We start from the raw sequence: 18,260 nt of genomic DNA on the forward strand, positions 1-18,260 counted from the left end.
CAGAGTTGGTGTTTTTCCCTTGACCAGAAGAGAAAAGTATTTCCATTATCTGGAAAATGCTCTACTTCAGATGGGTTTGGAGGCAGTCAAGTAAGTTAAAAGTTCAGGTTCTTTGGTGCTGCCAAAGATTGTTGTCTGAAAGAACAAAGATACAGAAGGTGACAGGTGAGAAGAGTTGGAGTTCTTAGCCTGGTGAGGCATCTCTACTCTGTTCCACTTGACTTTGCAGACTCCGTGTCTTGTAATGCCTTCTTGCAGCTCTGAGACTAGACCCTGTCGTAGTTAGGGTTTATTCTTGCTGTGAAGAGACACCATGACCATGGCAGCTCTTACAAAGGAAACATTTAATTGAGCGTGGCTCACTTACGGTTTTCAGAGGTTCAGTCCATTACGACCATGGCGGGGAGCGTGACAGTGTGTAGGTAGATGGGGTGCTGGAGCTGAGGGTGCTACATCTTGCAGGCAACAGCAAGTCGACTGACTTGTCACCCTGAAGCTTGAAGAAAGGGACCTCGAAGCCCACTCTCATGGTGATATACTTTCCTCCAACAATGCCAAACCTCCTAATTATGCCACTCCCTTGTGGGGGACATTTCCTTTCAAATCAGCACAGACCCTAACATAGCCTCATTTTAGCACACATTTGGGACTTTTAAAATACATACAGTTGTAGCTAGAGTTTTCCTGCCTTGCCCACAGTCAGGACAAATCTTTGTCACCCGCCAGTCCCACAGCTGCTCAGACCCAACCAAGTAAACACAGAGACTTATATTGCTTACAAACTGTATGGCTGTGGCAGGCTTATTGCTAACTGTTCTTACAGCTTAAATTAATCCATTTCCATTAATCTATACCTTGCCACATGGCTCATGGCTTACCGGCATCTTCACATGCGGCTTGTCATGGTGGCGGCTGGCAGTGACTCCTTCTGCCTTCCTGTTCTTTCTTTTTCTCCTCTCTGTTAGTCCCGCCTATACTTCCTGCCTAGCCACTGGCCAATCAGTGTTTTATTTATTGCCCAATCAGAGCAATTTGACATCCCACAGCATACAGTTAATCACGTGGCCTGGCCATTCTAGGCTCTACCTACAGATAGGAAAACATACATACAAATCTTGTGTATGAATGCTCGTGGCAGCTTTTTTCATAATACTTAACCAAAATAGCCTGCTGGATATAACTTGAGGGTTCATCAGTGAATAAATGGATAAGTACAATATACACAGGAAGCTACTGCTCAATTCCAAAAGGATTGGGTCATGGTCCATGTAGCACCATGAGTGAACAGACAGGGAGATGCTTGGGTTGAGGGGGCACTTTGACCTGATGCAAATGTTCTGAACCTTGATGGTTAGATAGATGGTGGTTGGACATCCTGTATAAATTTATTGAAGCCCATGGAGCTGTATATTTATAATGGGTATAATTTTAGTAGGTAAATTATACCCCAGCAAAGCTATTTTTAAAAGCACTCCACAGCAAACAGCCTTGTCTGTGGATCTATGTGGTACTTGGTTTAGTTGTACCTGGGTGTATATTTCCATACTCGTTAAGCCTATGTAGATGGTGTAAGTTTGGACTTGAAGTGAACCAGTACTCTACAGATGGGTTGAGTGATGGTATAAATGGCTGGGTTGGTGGCAGCTTCGGTGTTCTGCCTTCTGATGCCCCTTAGAGACAGCTGTCAACAGGCAGCAGTAGTGTCTCCTTGTGGAAATGAACAGGAAGTATTGGTTGTATGCATGTCTGCAGGTTTTCTTCCAGTGTGTCACTAAGGGCTTGACAGAGGGGTCCTGTGTAGGCTGGAGACCTCAGGCTCAGCCCTATATAACAAGGTGCAGGATTTGAATGCTTTCTGTGACTTTGTTCTGTGGGACTTTGACACTTCGGAGAGTAGCAAGGTCATCCTATACCTTTGTGAGGCAATTCAAAGCTCACAGCATCCTTTTATATTTAGCTCATCCGATTCTTCCAATTGGCCTCAGGGCCAGAAGAGACCAGAAGACACCTCCCATGGGCAGCTGAGAAACTGCGGTCCTAGAGAAGCTGAGTAAACCACCCAGAGTTGGCACTTCATACTCAGTAGAGAGGGTGCTTGGGCCTGATTTTCAGTTCCTGCATGGACTACTCTACACCCTGTCCCTGGCAGTCTACTAGGTGTCACTCAGCTCTGCAGCATTCAGAAGGGAGATAGTGGTGCTGGCCTCGAAATGGTGGCCACAGATCCTAGCTCAGTGTGGACTGTGTGGTTATGACATGACAGTGCTCTCACCGGTGACCAGCTGCCCCAGGAGGTCTACATGTTGGCAGGTGACACTCATCCAAGTAGAGGGGAATGCATTGGAAAAGCTAAGAGCCGAGGTTTCAATCTCAAGAAAATCCCCAGGGCATCATACAGCCTGTGAGAACCACAGGGAAAAAAAAAAAAATGAACAATTCTGTTTTTAAAAATATTCTGTGAATGTAAAGGGGCAGTGAGCTTAGAAATGATGTATGAAATCACATTTACTGAGTGGTTTCCTTAACCTGTCATTTCCTGTAGAAAACGATGACATTTCAAGCACATTAGTGTTTGGAAGGTGCGTAGACGAATCTCTGCCTGGGACCATCTCCTAATTCTCACCTGATTGTATAAGGATTCTGGGAAGCAGGGCACAAGCCGGGGCTGGGAAGCAAGCTCCACGGTGACAGGGCACTCCCAGTTTGATTATTATTACTTTGATGAAGGTTCATAGTTTGCTTTACTGTCTGCAAACTCCACAATGCCTGGGTTTTTATTGATACTGGTATTCTAGCTCCCAACCTTCTCAACAGTATTTAAAGAGAAAAAGTTTGTGTTTACTGTAGAAAGATAATCTTGCTTTTCAAAGTGATTAGTCAAATACTCTGAATTTCTATGTGCCTGCCATTCATTTGTCAAATTCCTACTTTCTAATTCATGCTTCCTCCCTGGGGAGGAGAATGTTTTGTTCGGAAGGGAAGATATTTTTGGTGCAGTTCTGTTTCCTGCTAGTGAAATTAGTTTACTAAGAGGCCTTGGCCTAGATTGAGGTGGAAGTTTGACCTGATTAATTGGCCCTTGCATCCGGACTTGAGGTGTCTTCACTAACGAAAAAAAAACTTTTTTTTTTCTCCTGGGACCCTCAGACCTGGGAGCAGCCAGGCCAGTGAGGTTAGAGATGAGCTCAAAGCCTGAAATATCCCACGGGTCAGGGATCAGTTCTTTACATCATCACACCTGTCCTTTAGTTCCACCCCCTACCATCTAGAAAAGTGAACATTGATGGGTCTGTGGGTGGCAGTTCTGGCTGACAAGTGTCCCAGGACTTCTCTAGGACATACAGCCTTGTGTATGACAATCTGGATTCCTTTGACCAGTGTCTCAGGTTCCTACTGCGAGACTCAAGCGTGGTAGGGAAACACTTACCAAAGGAAAGGGTTGCTGGTCCACTGAGCCCCTGCATGTACAGACCCTGCACTTCAGCATGTGTTAGGGTACCTGAGGTTTGGGGCTTCAGTTCGGCTGGGCAGATTTCACTTGAGCTCTGACTCCTGGGTATGAGAACTCTTTAAATATAACTTTATTTTGTTATTGGTCGTGTGTGCGCATGATATATGCAAGAGGGGTGTGTGTGCAGAGGTCAGAGGGTGACCTTGTGGATTTAGTTGTCTTCCTTCACCTGGGTCCAGGTCACCTGGCTTGTGCTGTGAGTGCCTTTGCCCACAGCGTCCTCTCACTGGCCTTCATAAGGTCTCTTAAAGCCAGTGAGAACTCAGACTTCACCTGTTATACTCCAGTGCATACACAGTGCTCTTAGTAGCACTAAGGCAGCTGCCTCTGGCTTATGATGCATTGAACTCATGGCTTTTCTGGTCCTGAGTCCTGGCCTTTGAGCTCCGGGTCAGTTTCTCTAGGAAGTGTCCAGGGCTTCTTGGTAGGCAGATTGCAGCTGTATATAACTCATGCCTTAGTGAGCGGAGGTCAGGTTGAAGGTGGACCTCCTAGTTAGTAGTTCAGATTTGGATGAGGACCCTCAGCAGGTACAGAGGTACCTGTTGGATACAGACACAGCCTTTGGGGCAGAGCAGGACTTTGGGACTCTAATTTGTCTCGGCTGCTTCTGGCTTGGCAGGGAAAACTTTCTTGTCTGTTTGTTGAATCTGTGAGTGGATCTTAGAAATAGCTTTGTTGAGAAACCCCCACGGAGCGGGGGAGGGAGGAAGGACTAAGGATGGGAAAGCAACAGGGAAGAAAGGACTCATGGCTCATGAGGAACAGACCTCTCACTGAACTGAGACTCAGACCATCTACTGGCCCTGCCTGCAGATTGGGAGGCGGGGACAGAGAGACAAACCCGCTGCGGAACCCTTCTGTAGGCACACCAGCGGAGTTCTTATTCTCTCCCCTCCCCTAGATGGGACAGGGAGGTGGGCAAAGATAGCTGCCTCCCCGTGGGCCGTGGGAACAGTGCCACGCCAAGCCTGGTAGACTCCAGGTTTTCTAAGTGGGCCCGGGACTGGTGGTGTCAGCATCACCCATTGGAAATCCAGGTTCCTGGCCCACTCTGGTCCTCTGTGTCAGAAGCTTTAAAGGTAAGGGGATGGTGAGAACAAGCTGTGTGCATGCCAAACGTACAAAGCCTCCGTTAGACACTGCGCCCTGCTACCCTGATGGGAGAGCCCTGAGAAAACCCTTAGTGTGGGTATTTCTCCTCTCCCATACTTCCAGGGACTGAAAATGAAGGCTTCTTGCCGTGAGAGGCAAGTGTGGAAGAGGGAGCAGCCAGGCTGTCTCCCATCCCATCATGCACTGCTGATTGGGCATGGGTAGGATTTATTCCCGGGGATAATGGCAGTCTTTGCTGCTAGTATGTAAGCTGTTCCGGTTGAGTAGCAGAGCATGTCTGTTCTCCTGTAGGCTGATTTCAAGCACATTGTACATACCTGGCTCTGAGAAAAATAACCAGAGGCGTTTCTAGGGAATGATTGGAGGAGCATCCTTTGGTGGGAGAAGCTTTGTGTGTTGGTAATAGAGGTCATAAAGTTAATTAGTGTCCTATTGATTTCAAAACATTGTCCTTGGCTCATCTTTTTGCCCGTGTTCACAGTGACTGTCTGCTTTGACATAACCCCAGTCGGTAAGCCCCTTATTGGTGTGGAGCCACACATGCCCCCGAGAGGTTCTGGGTCGCCGGAGGGGGCCGTGGGCACAGTGGGTGGCTGATGTGGATTTCTGTGCTTCCAGGAACTACTCCTTCTATGTCCTGGACAACCAGAACTTGCAGCAGCTGTGGGACTGGAACCACCGGAACCTGACCGTCAGGTCAGGGAAGATGTACTTCGCTTTCAATCCCAAGCTGTGTGTCTCTGAAATTTACCGCATGGAGGAAGTCACAGGGACAAAGGGCCGCCAGAGCAAGGGGGACATCAACACCAGGAACAACGGGGAGCGAGCTTCCTGTGAGTGACGAGCATCCAAACCACGGCAGCTGCCACAGTCAAGATAACAGTCTGTGGCTTTTGGGGGCGGGCCCTTCTTGGTTTCACGTTGGACTGTCAAGCTGGCTTACCGCTCCTGTCCTCTGCGTATGCCTTCACAGCTAGTAGTGCGCAGGTGCCCGATAGGGTCATACTGCTACGTTCTCCTGAGCCTCTGTTTGAGGGTCATAAACATTCAAGTAGGTTCTTAGAGCGTGCACCGTTACATATCTTTTCAATGGGAGCAAACAGTACTTGTCAAAGCGCCAGTCCACTCCAGCCCTGTGAACAGGCCAGCTCTGCCCCTCTCTCCCATGATGCAGAAGGGCTCAGGGTAGACGCTCCACTGCAGCACACCTCTCGGGGCGTCAGGCTTCCTGGCCTTCACACTTGGCTTCCTCTTGAAGAGAAGCAAGCCCCGCATCCTGAGTCCAGAGTGCTTTTCACATTTTGGACAATTTAGTAATAACGTTCTGGTGATGCAGTTTCCACCTTAAGATCTCATAGGCTAGAGTTCAGCGTGTTAGCCCAGCCGCTCTCCAAATGTGGTCCCAGGCTGGAATGTCAGTCAGACTTTCTCCTCCAGCCCTATATGGGAAAAGATCCTTAAAAGTGCATTGGCTCTGCCAGGCATGATGGTGTACTCTATAATCTCAGCACTTGGCAGGCTGAGGCAGGAGGATTGCACATTTGAAGGCAGCTTGGGCTACATATTAAGACCCTGTTTTGTTTTTCTATGTGTATTCTTCCCTCATATATTGCATCCGGAGTGCGGTTTCCTCTCCCTCCCTCCTCTCCTCCCAGTGTCTCCCCCACGCCCTCTCTCCCCCAGATCCATTCCCCCTCATTTCCCTTCAGAAAAGGACCGGCCTCCCAGGGATATATGGTATGTCAATTATAATAAAACTAGGCACATCCCTTCATATTAAGGCTGGACGAGGCAACTCAGTATGAGGGATAGGGTCCCAAAAGCAGGCAAAAGAGTCAGAGACGGTCCCCACTCCCACTGTTAGGAGTCCCACAGGAACACCAAGCTATACAACCATAACATACACACAGAGGACGTAGGCCAAAAGACCTGGTTTTAAAAAAAAAAAGAAAAGAAAAGAAACACGCAAACTAAAACAAACAAAAATGCTGAAGCTTTATTTGATCCTCTGTCTTTGACTGTGGAACATCAGTGGGAAAATAAGGAGTCATGACCAAGGGTTTGTCAAATGTATGCACAGAGGTGGGGCTAGCTTTGTCTTTTGAGTATACAGATTTATCTGAGACCCTGGGGACCCAGGAGGCATTTAGGGAAGAGTTGTAGAGGTGGGAAGTGTGTACATAGCCAACACCTTCACCTTCCCGCAGAGCCCTCTACCCTGTTCCCCATGAAGACCATAGCAAAAGCCTGTGACCAGAGCCTTTCAAAGCACTTCTCCCGTCGAGGCAGCCAGCCTGACCTGCAGCCATTTATGTTCCTGCAGAAGCACAGTCAGGGTTTCTCTCTGAGTGACACTTGAGCAGGACCTGCAGTGCTCTCTGGCTTTCAGTTGAGCACATTTTGCCCAGAGGATTTCTCAGTGTTCTGTTGTTCTCAGTCTCTTGCCTTTAGCTTGTTAGTGTGACCGTAACAGGCAGTTTGGGGACTAAGTGCAGCTCGCTGGAGAGCTTTGGGTGGGGTGTCCTGCAAAGCGTTGACAGTCAGTTCTCCACCTTTGCAGTTGGAATAGAGTGTTGAAAGGAGGACAGGGTCCGTGCCTCACCATGCCTCACAGCCAGGGTGCCCCTGCCGCAGAGCACAAGGCTTGCCCACGTCAGTGCCCACCTAGTCTCATTCCTCCTAGAGCACTCCAAGGAGGTCTTAGAGCCTTCCAGTCTGGCGTCACGTTCAGACTAAGAGAAACTTCCCTTTTGTGGCCTACTGAAGGTCTCATACCTGCCTTTGGTGGCTTCCCAGAAGCCAGCAGATATCCACATCTGGGGAGCACTTGCTGTCCTCTTAGGCCAACCTACAAGTTTGCTGTCGTTTAACCAGACCCCCTTCAGCAGCCAGCATACTATGGGCAGTCTGAAAGGTAAGGCCACCTTGTTCACTTAAAGAGGCTCTTCTCATAGGTTAAGAAACAATGACGGGTTCTTGCCCCGTCCTCTGGGCAGGTGGTCAGTGCAGTGAGCTGAACTGAAGTGAAAGATGAGCCCATAGGAGCTCCCTGGAGAAACGCTTGGACTCTCGATGGAAATCATCAAGAGCTTAGCATGGACAAGCTAGCTTCAGGAAAGGACGAAGGAGTGCACGGATTTCATAGAGATGTGTGGATCTCTGTCGCTCACGGGTGTGCCTTCGTGTTCCAGGTGAAAGCGACGTTCTCCGTTTCACCTCCACCACCACCTCGAAGAACCGCATCATCATAACGTGGCACCGGTACCGGCCCCCGGACTACAGGGATCTCATCAGCTTCACAGTGTACTACAAGGAGGCGTGAGTTTCTGTGTTTGTGCCTGTTGTTCTGGTGTGCAGCCTGAGGGTGGAGGTGACTAGGCCTTTGGCTGTTGTATGAGTTGGCTGAGTAGGGTACCTACCAGTGGGTTTCCTTTGAAGAATCGGGCCAGGTGACCACTTCATCTTCATCATGTGGCCTCTCTTGTTGTCACATGACGCTGTCCCAACCTGTGACAGCTAGTCAGGAGAGTGTCAGCTTCAGGCTTTTCACTGTGTTAGATGGTTTGATGTTTGATTAAGTTCAACTGAAAGGAAAAAGGGCTGACTTTAAGAGAATTGGATCCTAACTGTCATAAGCTATAGTGTAGACTTGGTTAAAATACTGTTTCAGCCTCTATTCCCGAAATACCCCATAAGATACACTGCCCTCACTGTGGTTACCCCGAACTGGTCTGATATCTTCCATTCGCTTTATACATTCGTGGCCTTGCCCAGACTCTGCTCTGGGTCATGAAAGAAGAATGGAGAGGGACCAGCCTCAGTGTGAGCCATTTCCAGGACCTTCCGAGACTTTCCCTGTACTGATAGCATTGTCCTGCCTGTGCAGACATGACTTGCTCCACATTGCAGCTCTCAGGGGTGTTCCATCACCCTGCTTGGCCTCCTGTGTGTCCAGGTGGTTCCGCAGTCTACATGGGCATCCATTTTCCAGGTGCTCATCTTCCTGGAAGCAAGAAGCAAAGGTCCCCATGGCAGCAGCTGGTACCTTCCCCTCTGCGAGTTGTAGGGTCCTGGGAGCTGTTACAGCCCATGGGAAATAGGAATGGAGACCCCCACCCATCTCCCATTGTGGTTGCCCACAGGTCAGGGTAATATAATTTCAGAAGCCAGTGGCCCGCAGCCCTTTCATCTCATAAGTGAAGACCCCCCCTCCCCACCCACCATGCATCTGTGCAGAAGCCTCTCTTCTCTTTGAAAGTGCTGCCAATACATAGGCGATGTTAACCTGTGATTTCACTAATGCCACTTTCTGAGACAACCGGGAAATGAAATATTTGAATATTATGAGATATTTAAACAATAAAACCGGCTATTATCAACTTAAATTTTAGAAACCTTTTTTTTTTTTTTTTTTTTTTTGGTAAGAAGTTTGTTTTGTTCAAAAGTTATCCTTTCTCAGTATCCAGTGTTTGCTTTAAACATCCATGATTGGTTTTTTTTTCTTATTAGTTTAAAAAAAAAAAAGAAAAGAAATAAAAAGCTGCTCCAATTCAGAAGAAAGAAAATCAGCATCTGCATGTCTTAGGAGCAGCATTTTCAGTCCCTGCGAATATAGAACTTGCTGTCTCTGAGGCTGCTTGTTCGGTTCTGTGGTTCCTAGCTGGTGAGCTCCGAGTCCAGATGCTTGATTTTATTCTTGTATAGAGATCTAATTGATGATGAGTTTTACTTGGAATTCCTGTTATAGACAGTGTGACACGCTCAGCCCCTGGGGGAGTTTCTTGAGAGCTGTGATGCCAGAGCCCTTCAACATTCTCTGGCCTTCCTTGATTGTCTTTCAGACCCTTTAAAAATGTTACGGAATATGACGGGCAGGATGCCTGTGGCTCCAACAGCTGGAACATGGTGGATGTGGACCTACCTCCCAACAAGGAGGGGGAGCCTGGCATTTTACTGCATGGGCTGAAGCCCTGGACCCAGTATGCTGTCTATGTCAAGGCTGTGACCCTCACCATGGTGGAAAACGACCATATCCGTGGGGCCAAAAGTGAAATCTTGTACATTCGCACCAATGCTTCAGGTATCTGTGCACCAGATAAGCCCACCCCCCACCCCCTGACTTTTTATAAGCTTGCTCTCGTTAGGTGGGCGTGGTATGGCTGTAGGGCTAGCAATGAAATAGATGCCTGTTGTTGCTGCTTCACACTGTATTATATTCTTCTCACTGCTAACCCCTTCAGTTCTCCCGAGCCGTTTTCTGGACTGGGTACCATCTTAAGCATCTATCTGTCTGCCCTGTGCTCATGAGCCCGTGTCCTCCAGGGTTGTAAGATGGTTTCTTTCTGAATGCCCAGGATGCAGCCCCCTGTGGCTGTTCTCATCTATTTTAATACAGACTTCTCAGACCTAAAATGATGCTGACCTGCACACCACCTGCCTCTAGCGGCTTACTGGTTTTCTATCTTTATTCTGTGGCCATCAGCATATTCAGCAGGCAAATAAAGCCTAAAAAACTAATAGGCTTAGCGCATTGTGATATCCAAGTATGGACTATTGACTGATCCCTCCTCATCTTCTCTTCATGTGCTTAAGCTCTAGTTCCCCAACTGCATAACCTAGAAATGGTAAAAGCAAACATGTATGTGAGTTCATATGCAAAGACGAGAGGTAGAAAGATATACTTCATTGTACAGATAATGACTCTCTTAATACATTTGGGCTATTACAACGAAAATCCCATAAACTGAGTGGCTTACAAAGCAAAGAAACATACTTCTCACCATTCCAGAGGTTGGGAAGCCCAAGATCAAAGAGTTGGCATTTTGTGTCTAGTGTGAGCCGACTTCTTGGCTCATAGAGATCTGTTTGATGTGTCCTCACATGCCCGAAGGAGGGCACACAGCAGTATCTGACCTTCTTTTTGTTAGTGTTAATTCTGGTGATTAAAACTCCACCCTCATGACCTAATCACTTTGCAAAGCCCTAACACTCAAAGGCTAGGGTTTCCGCAGAGTGATTTGTGGGGTAAGGAGCACACCTAGTCTGCAGCACTGGTGGACATGCTTTGAGAACAGATTCCGTTTCCGTGTGTGGAGTGTGTCATAAAGTACCACAGACCAGCACCAAGGAAGTATAAAATGGCAGAGTGAGAAAGTTTTAAAAATAACTTCGAGCTCATGCACCCCTACTTCTCCAACTCCCCACCCTACTTTGGTGATCTCAAAAGCAGTCACAGTCGTGTTGCTGACCCTGAAGTCTTCATAGAAATGAATTTTTCCACAGGCTTCTAGTCCTGGGAATGGGTTGATTTAGTGGGATTTCAAGTGCAACAGAATACATTTTTCATCTTAAAATTTGGGAGTAACAATTTCCAGAGGATCCTTGCAGCAGATTTGAGGGGGGAAGTGGAATTTCTTCTTACAGCAGATTCTTTAGAAATGTGATTTGTCTTCCTAAATACTAAAAACTGCATTTTGGCTCCTGTCCTCACAAGTGCTCAAGACTGGGTGACATTCTTGGTCCATTCTTTGCCTCTGCTTCATCTGGGCGACCTGTCATTGAAATATCTAGGAATAAACTGTTTGAGAAATGCTTTTGGAAACCCTTAAGGGACCAGGCATCAAGTGGTTATATTTTCTTTGCAAAAGTTAGTATTAGTCCTGATGTCCCAACATATTGTCCCTCAGCGGTTCTCAGTCTTGAACATATCATACGTCCCAAAGTCCCAATTAGTTAGTTAGTCCTTTCTGTTGATGTGGTATATGACCAAAAACAACCTGGCAAGGAAAGGAGTTGACTTCCCTAACTGGATCACAGTCTGTCATTAAGAAAGCCAGGGCAGGAACCTTGGAGAAGTGCTGCTAACTTACTGGCTTGTTCCCCATGGCTTCCTCAGCCTGCTTTCTTACAGAACCCAGGACCACCAGCCCAGGAATGGCACCACCCACAATGGGCTGGGTCCTCCCCGTCAATCACTAAGAAAAATGCCTTACAGGCTCTATCTTATTAAGGCATTTTCTCAATTGAGTTTCGTTCCTCTCAGATGACTATAGGTTGTGTCAGGTTGACATAAAACTAGTCAGCACAAGCTGTTTTCACCTTTCAGATTTTAAAAACAGCCTGGTTGAACCTCATGCTTAAGAGACATACCATGATCCTATTTCTTCTTGCACTTTGAGAATTGCCAAAATCTGTTCTCGTTCTCTCTCTCCCTCCCTCCCTCCCTCCCTCTCTCTCTCTCTCTCTCTCTCTCTGTGTGTGTGTGTGTGTGTGTCTGTGTGTCTGTGTGTCTGTGTCTCTGTATGTGTGGTAGGGGTGGGGAGTACTTTGGCTGTGGCATTGATTTTGCTATGGGAACTCTTCTGAGAACATGGCAGCGATCCTGGGTGTTTTGAGTCAATTCTGCTTTTTGAGTTTAGGCATCAGTAGTAAGTAAGCTTATTTAAACTCCTCTTGCTGGTAACAGAGGACTCCATAAACTCAGAGCTCCTGTGTACTGGTTTCCAGGATCCCAGCTTAGCCTTTGCACACAAGCCTGCCACAGGATCTGGGATTCCATGTCCCCTGATCCACCATTTCCTTCATACAGGTGCAGGCACACACGCCACTCCACAGGCTTTCCAGCTCCTCCTTCCACTTTCCATTTTGTTTCCCGGTCATTTTTATCTGAGATGCAAATTTGCAATCATGGATCAAGTCCTGCGGAGTCCACTTTGCCATTTGCTAAAACACACTGGAGAGTGGCAGCCGTCATCAGTGAATTAACTGGAGATGTTCAAAGTCCCCTCTAACCCTGGCTGTGCTCTCGGGGTCTCTGCCGTCGCGGCTCCGTGAGCCGTGTGTGTTTGCACAGAGATTATCTGAGAACCAATGCGCTGAAGAGAAGGCTGTTCCAGTTAATACTCTTTCAAAAACAAGGCGCAGCTTCACTTTGTGTTCTGCCTGGCCTGTGGCCGTCTTTGTGGCCGGGGTCAGACGTGCAGCTTCCCGTTGGTTTGCATCGAGTGCCCGCTAACCTCGACCTCGGGCTCCGTTCTGTTTCCTGAAATGCCCTGTGTTCTTCTTTCCAGTTCCTTCCATTCCCCTAGACGTGCTTTCGGCGTCCAACTCTTCTTCCCAGCTGATTGTGAAGTGGAACCCCCCGACCCTGCCCAATGGTAACCTGAGTTACTACATTGTGAGGTGGCAGCGACAGCCACAGGATGGCTACCTGTACCGGCACAACTACTGCTCCAAAGGTGAGCTGGGCCAGCGGCAGGTGCCCCCGGCCTTATCTGTCGTCTGAGAGAACCCGAGTGCCCCTGTTAGAAGCCTGTCGGGTGCCAGGCCTGTGTCTCGGTGGTGCAGACCAGCCCCCTCCCCGACTCACAGTGCTCACAAGCACGTGGTCCGTGGCTTTCATCCCCACTCTGTTCTTTTCCGAGTAGACAAAATACCCATCAGAAAGTACGCTGACGGTACGATCGATGTGGAAGAGGTGACGGAGAATCCCAAGACAGAAGTGTGTGGTGGTGATAAAGGGCCTTGCTGTGCCTGTCCGAAAACGGAAGCCGAGAAGCAGGCCGAGAAGGAAGAGGCTGAGTACCGCAAAGTCTTTGAGAATTTCCTTCACAATTCCATCTTCGTGCCCAGGTGAGTGTCCCCTTCGGAAGTGCTACCTGTGGTGCTCTTCAGGGGGTCCCATCACTTCATTTCCCACTGTGTGGTCGGGGCCCAGCATGGAGCCCACCTAGAGGGAGCAAGAGAAGAGGATATCCGTATGGTCAGCAGAGCTCCTGCAAAAGGCTGGCCCTGAAGGAAAGGCTCCTGTTACGGGAGGAGGTGCAGGTGTATGAGAATTACGTAACCTCAGCCACATCACCTCCCTCAGAGAGCAGATGGGGTCATCTTCACCAGGCGTGAGTCACTTGACTGTCCTCGCGGAAACCAGTCCAGGGAAAAGCTGAGGTTTGGGCCCATCTCTCCCTCCCCCCTTCTGTCCATTGACTCCCTCAGCCTGGCTGAGCAGGAGTGATTCAAGTGGGAGCTGGAGTCAGAGTCAGTTTTAAAATAGACCCAGCTCCAAAACACAGCCCCGTGCTCGATGTATCCATTACAGTCAGGTTTCCCAAGTAGCATGGAAAACCGACCCAAGCATTCCCTCTGCTCCTGTGTTACCCTCAGTGTCTGCGCAGTAAGAATGCAAATGGAAAAGGGGACCAGTGAGATGGCTCCCTGGGTAAAGGCCTCCACTGCTGAGCCTGAACACCTGAGTTCAGTCCTCAGCACCCACGTGGTGGAAGGAGAGCGCTGACTCCCACAAGTTGACCTTTGACCTTTGACCTTTGACCTCTACCCTCATGCTGGAGGTGGGGGGAGAGAAGTAAATGAATTTAATTTTTTTCTTAATAGAAGAAAGGAAAAGTTCAATAGCAGCACTAGAAAAAATTCAGTTGTACGTGATAGATGGATAGATCAAACAATGGTGGTATAACCATTCAGTGGAATACTAGTTAGCTATAAAACAGAAAGAAATTCTGACTAATGATACAACACGCACAAGCCCTGAAAACTCCCATCAAAAATGCTAGACAGTAATGAATAAATACTGTGTGATTTTTATGTATATGAAATATATAGAATAGACCTATGGCAAGTTAGAGCTTCCTAGGAGGTAAGAGCAGGGTGAAGAGGAAAACAGGTGATCATTTTTTAATGGGTAGAGTTCCTATTTAAGGCAGCAGTCTTTTGGAAGCAGTGACAGTGGCCGTACATTTTTACCGTGGTCAAATGTCATTAAATTGCATACTTAAAATAGTCAAAAGCTTGTGTTATAGATGGCTTTTTAACTTAGTGATTTACTTTCTGGCAGTTAAAATGATGAGCCCAATAGTTGTGTTTGTTTTTCAGCATACATGCTGCCTAAACAAACACACCACAGTAGGATGTTAAGACCAGTGCTATCTGGGAAGGAGATTAAGGAGATGACCCTGGGCTCTCCTCCTGAAAGGTTCTGCACAACCTTGGAGGCTGAAAACTGCTTGGACAGCTGGATTCAGACCAGTGAGGTGCCCACCCCAGTCCCCATGGTACCCAGGCTGCCTACATTTCTCTGGCCTTGTTCCCTCCCCCTGAGATTCCCCCAAGACTTTAGCGGCTGTTTATCTGGCTGCTCATAGTGCCTTTCTTGGGTTATATCAACAAATGGATTTTAAAATGACTGCCTTGATATTTGTGAAATAGTCAAAGAGAGCTATCTTACTCTGAAGAGTCAATAGAGCAGAAAATAAAGACCTGGTAGCTCTGGAGGTTCCTGTCCTTTTGAGAATAGAATTCCTGGCTCCTTGGCAGCTTTTTTCCCCGTCCCTCTCCTCTCACAGTTAAAATGACTAGAGCTTCTAATGCCCCATAGCAGGCTATGCCCTCTCCGCTCAGTCCCCCTGGGCTCAGCTCCTATTGGTTGGAAGGCTGCTGGACCACTGTGGAAGTCAACTTTGTGAGTCAGGATACAGTGCTGTTTTTTCACTCATGTTCCCTGTGTATCGAATGTGTTTCCTTGAATTTGAAAACCTGGAAACAGGAGAGAAATCAAAAGGGATTTTAAAACTGGACGCAGTGACCTCTCTGCCCTAATTAATTTACCATCTGTCTGAGTCTTGGGTCTTGGACCTACATCCTCCAACATCAAACCTCTTCCCTTTCAGTGGGTTGTCTATGTGGGCCAAACCAATACTCAGCTAGTAAGAGTTCCTGTAACCACAGAAATGCCCAGGTATAGTGTCCCAAGGAGGCCAAGCAGGAAGTCCTCCCCTATCCCAACACTGTACTGGGTATCAATCAAATCCAGGACTTCTTCACCTTACACATGCTATGTGTGAGACCAGCTCCCTTTTATTCCCCCAAGGTACTCTTGCGGGGAGAAATGAGGAATTTGTAGATAGAAGTATAGAGGAGAGAGACAGACAGAAAACACAGGATAGCCTCGGGAGGGCCTGGGTCAACACCCACCGGCCCCTTCTGTATCTTCTAAAGGGCTTTTAAAGGAATGCCAAGGGGTGGAGCAAAAGACCTCCCCCCAGCACAGCAAGTGTAGACCGTCCCAAACACCTGATAACCGTGCATGTGGTCAAGTCATCCCCCTCATGCAGCCATGCTGTGTAAAACAAGCTCAGATCTCACTAGCAAACCTTTGTGGGCCCCTACAATGCTAGGCATTGCCAGAGGTTCAGGTTGTAAGTGAAGATTATTAGTTTTTAGTTGTTGCTAACAAGTTATCTGATGCTTGGTGGTATGAACCGCTCAACAGTTTTAAAGATAGAGGAGCACAGAGCTACCATGTGCTCTGCTCTGATAAAGATATCCTTGGCTGCCAGAGCATCATGGCAGAAGTGCTTGTGAGAAGGAGAGAGCACAAGACAGACAGGAAGCTGGGCAGAAGTGGAGAGCTTAGTTTTGCTTTTGTGACACCTTCTGTTTAGACCAGCACAAAAGCCTCTTTATAACACCACCCAGTCACGTCAGGATCTCCTGATAGGCCCATTCCTCCGTGTAGCTGCCACACTGGTGACCAAGCATCCAACAGTCCAACATAAGAACCAGAGGAGGACGCAGCATAGCAGAAAGCCCCTCACGTTTAGTTGTATGGAAATGACATCACCTTTGCTACCGATGTTGTTATCATTAGCTGTGGAACTTCAGGTTAAGTGACGGGGCAGCAGAGCTGTGGTTGACCTAGATGCTCCTCAAGTGTTTGTACTCTCAGCCAGACCCTGCGTGCTGACTGCCGTCACCCTGTCACGCAACTTGACTTCTCTGTCCTAAAACAAGCCCAACGTGTAGATATGGGTCACCACACCTGGCTGTTAGGGTTTTTTGGTTGAGTTTGATTGTTTTTGTTTTTCGCCTCCTGCCAAGGCATAGATCTGGCATCCATACAAGTTCTGTCAAGGTCCCTGTAAAGGAGCACCCTAGATGACAGGAGTGAGTTGTGCAGTCTGTTGTTGTTGTACAACTGAACCACCTAAAACCTGTTGTAGGCACAGTTTATTTGGGGGCTAAAGGCAAGTCAGATTGAGTCCATCCGTAGTGTCTGGCTCCGCTTGCGTGTTGATAGTAGAAGGGAAGCTAGTGTTTATTAAGTCACTTCCTCAACTTGGATTTGGTAAGTGGCTTTGGTTGGCCGCTGTCTGTATTTTTCAAGTCACATAGTTTGTGTCACTAAGATGTTGACAGATGTTAAGAAGGACAAGTTTTTCCAATAGCAGTGGGTTATTTCATGAAGTGAGGAAAGCCGACGGAACAGTGTACTGTTCGTCACCCCATTCAGAATGCAGCTGTTGACCAACCTGGGCCCCTCTGTTTACATCATCCGCAGTCTTCTCCTGCCTGTATGGCCTCCCTCCCTGGTCCGTTATGCAGTCTGCAGAAGTGTGGTGTTGACAAATAAGTAGACTACTGGGTATACTTGGTTACTGTAACCCAGTTTGTTGGGGGTGGCCCAAAGCAGGGAGTGGGCCTAGTATCATTTTTCAATAAACCCAATGCAAGCAGCTTTTTACATGTAGGCACAAGTTTGTGTTGTCCTGGTCTTGAAAGGGAGGCAGGAAATGTAATGTTCTAATGTCTCCCTAGCTCCTCCCCCAGAAATGTAGCTTCTTGTGTCTTCCCCTTCCAGGAAGGTAGGTGGTTTGTTGATCGGTTGGTTCTCAGGGTGTGGGCATGGTAGACTAGTACTTCTTTTCCAGCATTATGAAAACAAATGCCCATTCCTTTGGAGATGGGCCCCCTGCGTGGGCAGTTTATGTACTTGTAGTGGGGCCTGCCATGTCAACACCCGGCACAGAACTGTGGCTTTGATAGCAGATCCATCAGCTGAGCAGACTTTCCCTGGGCTCTCTACCTCACTCTTTGATGTTGGCTTAGGGGACATCCATAGGCCTGGGGCATGGCTTCCAAGGTACCTCCCTCTGTATGTGGCCTTCTGCTCCTCTCTGCAGGGCTCTCCTGCAGAGACTGGTGAGCTCCGCATTCTGGGCTCCTCTGTTCTCTCGCACTCTTCATGATCTTACCAGATGGACTGCATCCCACCTGTTGCCCTCGTCCCTTGCCCTGTCCCAAGCAATGCAGCAGTAGCCTCAGCCTTCCCACCATTCACCCGCAGCTAGCCTGAGGGTTGTGTATGCCTCCTAGGGGTGCTTGTCTGATGTTGTATATTTATTTTCTCAGTTCTTACCTATGTTAGAAGCCTGATCTTAAGGTTTCTGGAGGCAGAGGGAGCCCCCAGTCATCTGTTCCTGCTGTCTTTCTGTTGTTTCTCAAGCCTCCACAAGTCAATATCAGAAGCTCCACTCCCCTCACAGGCAGGTTGTTGGGAGGCCACAGGTCCCCACTGCTAAAGGAGAAGCGAAGCCAGGCTTGGTGGACCTCCAAAACCATGATGCATACTAGGGAGCGCAGGCATCCATCAGTAGGAACCCTTGTTCCTCAGGAAAAGCCCTGGGGTTGAGGTACTTGGTAGCTGCTCAAACTAGGCCATCTTCATTTCAGAGACGATCAAGGGAGCCACTACGATAGGCCTTTAGGTCCCTTCTGCCTTGTGTGTTTTAGGCCTCAGCTACTTCACCTTTCCCCTAATCAGTCTTAACTGAGGCTGGTT

The 18,260-nt window shown here is 48.1% G+C and overlaps 1 protein-coding gene across 1 annotated transcript in view; it reads left to right on the forward strand.

The window, feature by feature from the left end:
• The first annotated feature begins 396 nt into the window (after window positions 1-396).
• Igf1r (insulin like growth factor 1 receptor) overlaps window positions 397-18,260 on the forward strand; it is a 54,500-nt gene continuing 36,636 nt past the window's right edge. The window contains exons 1-8 of the mRNA XM_059271597.1: window positions 397-422; window positions 4,416-4,593; window positions 4,730-4,827; window positions 5,246-5,460; window positions 7,819-7,945; window positions 9,469-9,707; window positions 12,697-12,864; window positions 13,054-13,258. Of these exons, the coding sequence (XP_059127580.1) occupies window positions 397-422; window positions 4,416-4,593; window positions 4,730-4,827; window positions 5,246-5,460; window positions 7,819-7,945; window positions 9,469-9,707; window positions 12,697-12,864; window positions 13,054-13,258 (1,256 nt within the window). The remainder of the gene's footprint in view (window positions 423-4,415; window positions 4,594-4,729; window positions 4,828-5,245; window positions 5,461-7,818; window positions 7,946-9,468; window positions 9,708-12,696; window positions 12,865-13,053; window positions 13,259-18,260) is intronic.

The sequence above is a fragment of the Peromyscus eremicus genome, chromosome 1 (assembly GCF_949786415.1).
Source record: "Peromyscus eremicus chromosome 1, PerEre_H2_v1, whole genome shotgun sequence".
Classification (NCBI taxonomy): Eukaryota; Metazoa; Chordata; class Mammalia; order Rodentia; family Cricetidae; genus Peromyscus; species Peromyscus eremicus.